The following is an 11,057-nucleotide window of genomic DNA, read 5'->3' on the forward strand; positions in this document are numbered from 1 at the left end:
CCCGCGAGCGTGCCAGGCCCCGGCGTCCCCGCAGCCTCGCCCGGACGGCGGCCGGATCCTCGGCCCCGCTCCCATCCCGCAGCCCTCCCCCCACCCCCACTCCCGTTAAAGGGGCGCGCGAGCCCTCCGGCCCCCACCCCCCCGCCCCCCACGTCGCGGCGTTTCCGTCCCTTACCGAGACCCCAGGCCGGGCCGCCGAGCCGGGGACGCGCAGGCCGTCCCCCGGGCCCCGAGTCCGCGCGTCCGTGCGCGCGCGGGCCGCCCTCACCGGAGCCGGGGCCGCCTCGGCCATGGCCCTGCGCTGTCCGGCCCGGGCCGGAGTCGCCGCCGCTGCCGCCGCCGCCGCCGCCGCCGCCGCGCGGCCCCACGCAGGCCGGCCCCCCCGGCCTCTCCGCAGGCGGCGCCCGCCCGGCCCTGCCTTCCCCGCCCGGGCTCGCGCGGCCGTCGGGCCCGGCCTGCTCAGGGCGGGCGGGGACGGAGCGGCCGAGCCGGGCGGCGGCGTCGGAGCGGGGCGCGCGGCGGTGCGGGCGGCCGGGCGGGCTGCGCCCCGGCCGCGAGCTGGGCCCCGGCCCTCAGCACCGGCCCCCGGCCCGCGCGCGGCCCCTCTGCGGCCGCGGCTGCGACCCCGGCTCCGGCCCCGGCCCCGGCTGCGAGCTGCGCTGCCGTCCCGGCGCCTCTTCAGCAGGGGAGCTGCACAGCAGCTGCCATGTTGATACAAACTGCATCCTGGGAGGCATGTCCCTCTCAGGCCGTTTAAAGAGAAACACTCCGAGGCTCGTCGGAGGCTGCAGGAACCCAGACAGCTCCATCTACAGCCGGTAGGAGCGAACAGTGTCGAGCGAGCAGCCAGGCGGCGACGGACACGCCCTGAGCCCCGGGCCAGCCCGTCGTGGAGCCCGGGCCGAACCGCTCGGCCTGCCCCCCCCGGGGCCCCCCCAGCCCCCGGCCTCTCACCTGGGGTCCTCGCCTCCCCGGGCGGCCTAGGGGCGAGACCCGGCGGCGGCAGAGCCGAGCACACACGGCCGCGCGCAGCCGAGGCGACGTGCTGGGGTCTGGAGGCGGCTTGATTGGCTCCGACAGCCTTCCTCCCGCCGGATCCCCCTGCTCCTCTCAAACCCAGAACCCGGGTCGTTCCCTTTCAAAACCTGCGCTCACAAAGGGATCTAAGAAACCCGGCCACACCAAAGAAAGCCCGAGTTCATGTGACCGGCTCTGTGCAGCCCGGGTTCCCGAGGAGCGGGCTGCGGGTTCCAAGGGTAACAAGGGGGCTGGGTGCTTTTGTGAAATGCCCGAGTGTTGTTTTCGACACGAAAGGACACAATTCCGAGAATCATAGAGTGCTGGGGCTGGAAGGGGCCGGACCCGTCACTTGGGAGGAAACTGAGGCCGAGCGGCAAGGGACTTGTTTACCCCAAGTTGCAGCTCCAGCCCCTTGTGGGACGCCCTTGCTAACCTTGAGGGGTCCCCCAAAAGAAATGCTAGAGCTTCGAGTTGACGGCTCCCTTTCCTGGACAGGTTCACTTAGACATGCCGACCAGGTGGCAAGAACTGGGGGTGGGGGTGGGGGGAGAAAGAAAGAAAGTCTAGGCAGGCCTCCTGGTTACACGTGACACAAACCCAACTGGAACTTAAGAAGGAGGGACGAAAAGTAGAATATCTTTGTCCACCTAATGGGCTCCCTGGAGGCCAGGGGTGCAGCTGCCTTGGACAGGATCAGGGCTCAGTCCGCCGGCAGCTCCGAAGCCTCTGTAAAAATGGAAAGTTCTGGATGTGGATAAGGCGGGTGCCTCCGAATCTATTTCCCTCCCTTCCCAGAGGTTGGACTTCCCACCTATGTCCTGATGCATTTCCTACCAGGCACCGGTAAACAGTGCATGCCGCTGCTTTTGGGTTTTTTTTTTTTAATGTTTTATTTATTTCTAGGAAAGAGAGAGAGACAGCGTGAGCAGGGGAGGGTCAGAGAGAGAGGGAGTCACAGACTGAAACAGGCTCCAGGCTCTGAGCTGGCAGTCAGCACAGAGCCCGACGCGGGGCTCGAACCCACTGACCGCGAGATCATGACCCAAGCGAAAGTCGGACGCTTAACCGACTAAGCCACCCAGGCGCCCCTGCTTTTGGTATTTTAAACGTTAGTGTGAATGATTGTAATTCAGTCCATATCAGGTTGCAACCTGGCTTTTTTTAAATGCCTCATTATTTTTGAGATATAGTCATGTTGAGGGAAGGCTATCTGGTCCATTCATTTTAACCACTATATAGTATTTCATTGAATAAATAAACTCCAGTGCACTCTCCCTTCCCCATCGAGGACGAATGGAAACAAACGTTCCGCCAGGAACATCTACATCTGCGGCTCACTGTGTTACGGCCGTTTCTCTCGGAGAGGCCCCAAGACGCGGAAGAGTGGGTGACAAGGGTGCCTTCCTCTTCCCTAAGTTGACCGAATTGCTCACCAGTGGGGCGGTGCTCAGCGACACTGCCACCAGCAGTGTCCGGGGGCCTAGTTTCAGAGCCTTGCCCACACTTACTAATAATGGACCTTGAACCTCATCAACATGATGAGTTTGAAACGGATAGTCATTATTTTACCTGGTACTGATATTTGTATTTCCCTGATTATTAAGAGGGTTGAATGTCTCTCCGTATTTACTAGATATTCGGTTTCTTGTACTTCAAATTTCCTCTTCCTATCATTTGCCAATGTTTCTGTTGTGACTTTTTTTCTCATTGGTTTATAGGTGGTTTTAAAAACGTGTGGTGGCTATGAACCTTGTCACCAAACAACGTGCTTACTGATAGGATTGCGGGTTTTTTTTTTAAGTTTATTTATTTATTTTGAGGGAGAGCCTGACCAGAGGAGGGACAGAGACAGAAAGAGAGAGAAAGAGAGAGAGGGAGAGAGAAAGAGAATCCAAGCAGGCTCTGCACTGTCAGTATTGAGCCCGATGCTGGGCTAGAACTCAAGAACAGTGAGATCAGGACCTGAGCTGAGACCAAGAGTCCGACAGATAGAACTGCATTTTTTAAAAATGTTTTATTTATTTCTGAGAGAGACAGCGTGAGCAGGGGAGGGTCAGAGAGAGAGGGAGACACAGAATGTGAAGCAGGTTGCAGGCTCCAGGCTCCGAGCTAGCTGTCGGCACAGAGCCTGACGTAGGGCTCGAACCCACGAACCGAGATCATGACGTGAGCCGAAGTCGGATGCTTAACCAACTGAACCACCCAACTGCCCCTAGGACTACATTTTAATCTACCACCTTGCTAGTTGTTTACTTTGTGTTCCAGGTGTTCAATACTCTCTCGCTCTCGCTCTCGCTCTCACTCTTTCTTTCTTTGCCTGCTTTTGGATAGAGTATTTTTAAAGCAATTCTATTTTTCACTGTACACTTAGTATTTATACCTCATTTTTAATGGTTGCCCTAAGTTTTAAAATATACAGCATTGGGGCGCCTGGGGGCTCAGTCAGTTAGGTGGCCAACTCTTGATTTTGGCTCAGATCATGATCTCAAAGTTTGTGAGATCAAGCCCTGAGTCAGGCTTTGCACTGACAGTGCGGAGCCTGCTTGGGATTCTCCCTCTCCCTTTCTCTCTGCCCCTCCCCTGCTCATTTACACACCCTTTCTCTCTCTCAAAACAAAAAATAAAGTAAAATAAAGTAAAATAAAATAAAATAAAATATATAGCTTTAGTTTTTAACAACTCACTTCACATGAGTTATACCATTTCATTATGGTGCATTAATCTTAAAACAGATACCCACCATCCTTTGTGCTATTAGTATACGTTTTATGTTTCCAGATATTATAATCAAGAAGTGTGCGTCCTCTAACTTTGCTCTTCTTTCTCAAGATTGTTTTGGGCCATTCGGATGTCTTGTACTTCCATTTGAATTTTAGGATCAGCTTGTGGATTTCTGCAACTAAGCCGGCTAGAATTTTGATGGGGCCATGAGGGCAACTCATCAGCTAATACCCCACTAAGAAACACCTAGATTAATGAATGTATTATCATTCTTTTCCAGATGAATGTCAGATGAGAAATTCAGCATTAAGTTTGGGTTTTCTTGTTACCAAAATAAAATGAAAGACTTCAGCCACCTGAATAGTTAGTTAACTGATTTGAATTCATTCTTCTTTGTCTTCTAGTGTATCTGAAAAGTGGAAAAAGAAAAATATACCTTCCATTTGACATGTTTTACTTGAATCTACTTTTATAACTGTATATAGTTTTGGTATATTTTCCCCTTCAAGATTACTAGTTGTATATTTGATGCATTAATATTAAACAAATATTCTATAATCAGCTGAGAGTTTTTGCTATAAACTTTTTACAGTAGGAATTGTTCCAAAAAACAAACGTAAAACAGTATTAAAATGTGAGCCAGGCATCCGGCTGGCTCAGATGGTAGAGTGTGCAAATCTTGATCTTGAAATTGTGAGTTTGAGCTCCATGTTATTAAAAATAAAATCTTTTTTTAAAACGTTTTTAATGTTTTTAATTTATTTTTGAGAGAGAGAGAGAGAGGGAGAGAGAGAGAGAGGGACAGCGTGAGCAGGGGAGGGTCAGAGAGAGAGGGACATAGAAAATCTGAAGCAGTCTCCAGGCTCTGAGCTAGCTGTCATCACAGAGCCAGACGCGGGGCTCGAACCCATGAACTGTGCGATCATGACCTGAGCCAAAGTTGGATGCTTAACCGACTGAGCCACCCAGGCGCCCCAAAAATAAAATCTTAAAGGGGTGCCTGGGTGGCTCAGTCCATTAAGCGTCCAACTTTGGCTTAGGTCATGATTACACGGTTTGTGAGTTCAAGTCCTGTGTGGGGCTCTGTGCTGACAGCTCGGAGCCTGGAACCTGCTTCAGATTTGGTGTCTCCTTCTCTCCCTGCCCCTCTCCCCACCTCTCTCTCGAAAATAAACATTAAAACTTTTTTAAATAATAAAATCTTAAAAAATGTGAGCAAAAGGTATTTTGGTTCTCTTTTATGAACATTTTCTATAGCATTTTATTATCTCTTATTTATTACACTGTGATTATAAAAAGGAATCTGAATAAAATCGGTTATTTGGAATTTGTTGTAATTTACTTTGCAGCAGTGTTTGTAAGTATTTCATGTTCCTGAAAAGAACATAAATCTCTAAGTGTTTGGATAGAATCAGTTAAATATGCTTTTCAACTATTCTATATCCTCACTAATTTTTGTTTTGTTTTATCAAATACGGAGAGGGATTTAGAAATCTCCCATTGTGATTCTTTTCAAATCTGTCCTCATAATTCTGTCACTTTTTCCTTTATATTTTCGAGTCCATGCTGTTAGGTACATTGCACTTTATTTTGTTCATACTACAGCCATCCTTTCTATCCTAGAAATGCTGTTGGCATTGAAGTCTGTTTTGCCTAAAGGTATCCCTAGTCCATTTTCTTTCAGTGTTTATCAGTATATCTTTTATCCCCCCAATTCTTGACTTTGCACTGTATGTCGTGGTGTTAAGTTTTAGGCACGTCCCTTGTAAACAGCATGTGACAAGATGTCAAGTGTCATTTTGTCCTTGTCTGGGGATCGAGGCTAAGGCCTGGAGCTGAGGACAAAGGGCGTAAGCTACCCAACAATTTACTTTTATGTGGCCTGGGACAGTCACTCACCTACGGAGCTTTCCTGGGAAACACCACCTCAGAGCTGGGCCCCCCGCCCCCCTCCCACACATGAACCGAGGACCAGAGAGAAGGGAGTTCTTGGCCATCCTTCCCTGTCCCTGTGACAGGGTTCAAAGTGTCCCCGTGGAGCCCAGCACTGTGCTCACCGCCCTCCCCAGCCCCCCTCTTCCGTCACAGGGAAGGAGTGTACATGATCCGTATTCCCTGAAGTTTGTGAGCACAGGGAACGTGGTAGCAGATGGCTCTTAATGCAGAGATTTCTGGAGGCTTAAAGACATCACAGGGAAAACGAAAAGGTGGGGCTACTCCGACCTTGTTCTACCTCCCTTCGCACCCCCAGGGTGTGATCTAAGACCCAAGCAGCTTCCTTGCCTTCTTGTGAAGGAGCACAGCATTTGGGGGAGGGGGACCTCTGATGCACCCACATCCCCACAGGCCACATAATAGGTGACTGCCCCTGGGAAGATTTAGGGGCAGACATTTCTTTCCCCTCCTCAAGGAATGCTTCTCCATGTCAGAGGAAGTCAGGGTAACGCTGAGGATTACCCCAGAACTACCTCACATCCCGCCTGCCTGGAAACCGCTGTTCCAGTAAAGCCTCACAGTCCCGGGTTGAAACAAACCAAACAAAGTTTCTACGGCAACACACTTGAGCCCATCCTCCTTCGCGTCCCTTTTGAACGTTCTATGCTTTGGTCCAAAGTGAGGCTTTGTGAAGGCCGAAGCTGAGTCTGGGTGAAGGAAGTGTGGGAGGATCAGAGAGAGAGAAAGGAGGAAGGGATTGAGGAAGAGACTCTCTCCACCCCAAGCTCCCGGTGCCCCAGACAGATCTAGCCCAAACCAGAGTGGAGGGCACCCAAGACTCTGATGGAGTTTGCCACTCAAGTTCAAATATGGTTCAGACTGAGGCTTGAATGAGACTTTTCTGATCATGGAAAGTGATGAAACATTTTGGAATTTCGACAGAGGTCATCGTGGTACCGAACAGCCAGTAAGAAAGAAGTAAGAAGAAAGGCTGATATGACACCGCTACGGAGCAATAGTTGAAGAAAGGGAAACGCATGCCCCAAGGAATATTGCTCACTAGAACTTCGAAGCATAGAGCTGGATTTCTGTATAGTTTTACAATCCGACAACGTGTCTTTTGACTGAAGAGCTTATTTTCTATTCATGGTGAAAATAGTTATATTTGGGGTTTTTCTATCATCTTACTTTGTGATCTTTGTTTACCATAACTTTGCTTCTTTCCCCCTTTTCCTACCTTCTAATAGATGAATCGAGTTTTCCTAATTCACCTTTCCTTCCTCTGCTAGGGGCCACTCTACTTCTATCCTTTTAGGGGCTACGATGACTATTTAAATATGTGTGATTGACTTCCAAAGCCTAAATGTAATTGCCCTTCTCTTGAAATCACAAGGACCACACAGGATGCTTTTACTGACATCATACATGCTGTCTAGTATTTTAATCCCACTTTGTTTGGTATCTCCCAAATTTATCTTTGTTATTGTTTTAAAAAGTCCACATGTTACTATTTACCCATATTTACTAGTTTTTTTTTGTTTTTTGTTTTTGGTCATTATTCCTCTTATGTCCTTCTCCTCCATCCTGGGCTCAACTTTCTTCTTCCCAAAGGACAGCAGTCTTCAGCAGTTTTTAAGTGAGGGTTTTTATTTTCTGAAAAACGTCTTTATTTGGCATTGCTGGTGTGTGATACTTGAGCAGGGTACAAAAATCTAGGTTGACGGTTATTTCCCGTCACCATGTTGCAGGTGTTCGCTCATTGTCTTCTGATCTCTATTTTTATCTATGGTTGACTGAACACCTTTTCCTTTGATGTCAATCTGTCTTTTTCTCAGGCTGCTTTTAGGATTTTCCCTTTGGTTTTGGTGGTTCTAGTTTTACCACAATATTTCTATGTGTGGATTTACCTTCCAGCCTCTTGAATTTGAGGATTTATGTCTTTCATCTTGAAGATTGTCATTCTTTTAAAATATTTATTTCCTCCTAATTTAGGTTTGTTTTTTTTTTTAATTTTGGAGAGAGTGAAAGAGTGTGGGTATGGAAGAAGGGCAGAAGGAGAGGGAGAGGGGGAGAATCCCAAGAAGTTATCATACTCAGTGCAGAGCCCGATGCTGGGCTCGATCCCACGACCCTGGGATCATGACCTGAGCCGAAATCGAGTCTAATGCTCAGGGCGCCTGGGTGGCTTAGTGGGTTAGGCGTCCGACTTTCGCTTAGGTCATGATCTTGCAGTTCGTGGGTTCAGGCCCCATGTCAGGCTCTGTGCTGACTGCCAGCTCAGAGCCTGGAGACTGTTTCAGAGTCTGTCACTCCCTCTCTCTCTGACCCTCCCCTGCTCATGCTGTCTCTCTCTCTCTCTCCTAGAAATAAATAAAACATTAAAAAAAAGAGTCTAATGCTCAACCAACTGAGCCACCCAGGAGTCCTTCCTCCTAATTTCTTAATTATCTCTTTATAGATGAGAAAATCTGATTAGATAGATGTGTGGTAGGTGTTTCTAGTCTACGCTTTTAAACATATCATATATTTCCATGCATCATTTTCTCTCTCTGTCCTTCATTCTGAGTATTCTTCTCATTATATTTCATTTCACTAATTCTTTTCAACTGTATCTAGATCTGTTGTTTACCTCGTCCATTGAGTTTTTAAATTGCAGTGATTATTTTATCTCCAGACATTTTGTTGTTTCTCAAATGTCACTTTCTTTTTAATAGAATCTTGATTTTTCTTAAGGTTCATTTTTTTCCCCATTTATCTTGCTTTTCCCATGCTGCTTCTTCCACTTTCTGCCCTCTGTTAGTTTTAAGTCTTGTAAACCTGTTCCTATGACATTCTATTTTGGATGATCTTTTTTCTTTTAAAAAATTTTTAACATTTATTCATTTTTAAGAGACAGAAGGTGATAGAGCACGAGTGGGGGAGGGCAGAGACAGAGAGACATGCACAGAATCCAAAGCAGGCTCCAGGCTCTGAGCTGTCAGCACTGAGCCCGATGCGGGGCTCGAACCCACGAACAGTGAGATCATGACCTGAGCTGAAGTCGGATGCTTAACCAGCATGAGCCCCTCAGGCGTCCCTAGTTTGGATGGTCTTTACATGAATTCAAGTTCTTGGACTTTGATCCTGCTGCTTGTTACATTGTCACCCATGGTGGACTATTTCCTTGTGGGTTTGCAATTTGTGATTGTGAGCTTATATTGAGCCAGGCTTGTGGTCTGGGTTGTGAGATAGTTCCTCCTCTTTTGGGGTTTCCTTCCGCCAGAAACGTCAAGCGCTACCATTGGCCTAGGTCCAGCTTTTATGTCAGTTGATCAGCTGTGTGGGTATGTAAATTTGAAAAAACCTCCATGAGGTAGAAGCTGGATTCTCAAGGAAGGTATCGCCCCATCCACTACCATCTCCCAGAGCCCAGCCTGAGACGTAAGCCTTCTGCCACCTGCGGCAGCCATGGAGTTACGCCACTCAGATCTTTAAGAGTTTACCATCAGCTACAAGGAGTGCAGTTAGCGGAAAGCTCCAGTTATTAGCACCTTCCAGAAATGCCCAGGCTTTCAAGCTAAGGCCACACTGTCCTGGGGCGGCCCCAGCCAATGAGGGAGCAGGCGGGGTCTTAGGTCCTGGGCATTTCTGCTCAGCGCGGGCCGCCTCTGACAGAAACTATTTGCTTCAGAAGAAGCCTTTGACTGGTTGGCTGAAACTCTGTCAGAGCCAAAATATGTTCTAGTGTGTTCTGTTCCTGCTGCTCAGACCTGCTTGCCCTTCTCTTTCCTTTCAAGGATGCTGAGTTTGTGTCCAAGGATGCTGAGACTTCTTTGCCTGCAAAATCCTGCTTCCTCCTGCCTTTACCTTTTATAGACATTACTCCTCAGTAAACCTCCCGCACTTCAAACTATGTCTCAGCATCTGCTTCCCGAGGACTCAACTGACATACTACCTTTCAGGGCTGGGTTGCATTTTTTCCTGAACCATGTATTTTCTGAGGAGGGGCCTTCAAGGGACTTTCTCTGGAGGAGGGGGCAGTTCCAACTCTGACCTTCCTGGACCCAAGGCCTGTATACCCTCCTCCTTGCTCCCACCTGTTAGGTGCAGCGGCTACTTGCATGCCTACAATGTGGGCGTTATTTTGTCTTCGTTTCCGGTACACTAGGATTTCCCTTTATTCCTTTCACAGCTCTGTATTTAAAATTACATGTATTATATCCCATCTGGAACTTCCAGATGTTTATAGCAGGTTTTTAAAAAATGTTTACTTATTTTGCGAGAGAGTGAGCATGAGCAGGGGAGGGGCAGAGAGAGAGAGAAACCCAAGCAGGCTCTGTGAGGTCAGTGCAGAGCCCGATGTGGGGCTCGAACTCCCGAACCCTGAGATCATGACCTGAGCTGCAATCAAAAGTTGGATGCTTAGCCAACTGAGTCACCCAGGTGCCCCTTTATATCAGGTAATACAACCCACAATATTTGCATTTATTATATTTTTGCCCGTTTTAAAATACTGTTTGCCCAGTCATTTAAGTGTATATATTTCATGTCTAAATTGTGTGTTTAACGTTTTAAAATAATCATGTGTAAATTGTACACTACTCGGGGTTAAAAGGAACTTGACAATTATGTCAAATCAGGAACTTTGTTTATAGCTGTCGGGGAATAAAGCCTTCTTTATGGTTTGTAAGTGCACTGCCTTATCTTTATATGTACACCCTTATACACATTTCCAGCAACACATTATATATGAAGGAGGGGACAGTCTAAGAGGGTGAAAGGAGGAGGCTGAGCAAGTGTCTGCGGGAAACAGGAGAGGCATGGGTGCCGCCGGCATAGACCCAGGACAGCTGGGTGACGCTGAGCCATGACCCGAGGGGTAAGGAGTGTAGCAGGCGATGGGGGAGGGGCAAGGAGGCAGGACATTGTATGGAACAGTGTGGTCCTCAGGGAGGACGGGCAGTTCAGTTCACCTGCAGGGGGAGACGCAAGAGCCGAGATGAAGACAGGGAGGGGCCGCCTCCTGAGGGGTCAGCGAGGCCGGGCTGCAATTTGGGTTTTCAACGGGAGTCACAGGAGTCCCTTAAGCCCCGCCCGAGAGTGGGCTGATTTCCCAGTTAGAAAGGCCACCCTGGGTCAGAATGAGGGATGGGGTGGGGCAGGACGGGGTGGGAGTTACGCCCTGGAGACCCAGGACTCCGGCAAGCCTTCAACCATGTGGAATAAAGTCTGATAAACGAGAGAAGGGGACAGAAACCTCAGAGGATGGCTGTCTTCCCACGAATGGAGGCATAACATAGCCAAAGGGCCCAGCACGATCTTCAAAGATCTGGATGGTTTCGGAACAGTTAAGGCACAGCTGACCCTTCTTGTCTTAAGTCTGCCTGGGAACGCGACAAAGA

At 48.7% G+C, this 11,057-nt stretch overlaps 1 protein-coding gene across 1 annotated transcript in view; it reads right to left on the reverse strand.

Annotated features, from left to right (window-relative positions):
- ZNF777 (zinc finger protein 777) overlaps nucleotides 1–414 on the reverse strand; it is a 29,244-nt gene extending 28,830 nt beyond the window's left edge. The window contains exon 1 of the mRNA XM_039253907.1: nucleotides 176–414. Within this exon, the coding sequence (XP_039109838.1) occupies nucleotides 176–292 (117 nt within the window). The 5' untranslated portion in view covers nucleotides 293–414. The remainder of the gene's footprint in view (nucleotides 1–175) is intronic.
- Nucleotides 415–11,057: the final 10,643 nt, after the last annotated feature.

Source organism: Hyaena hyaena, unplaced genomic scaffold (assembly GCF_003009895.1).
Source record: "Hyaena hyaena isolate Hyena2069 unplaced genomic scaffold, ASM300989v1 scaffold_471, whole genome shotgun sequence".
NCBI lineage: Eukaryota > Metazoa > Chordata > Mammalia > Carnivora > Hyaenidae > Hyaena > Hyaena hyaena.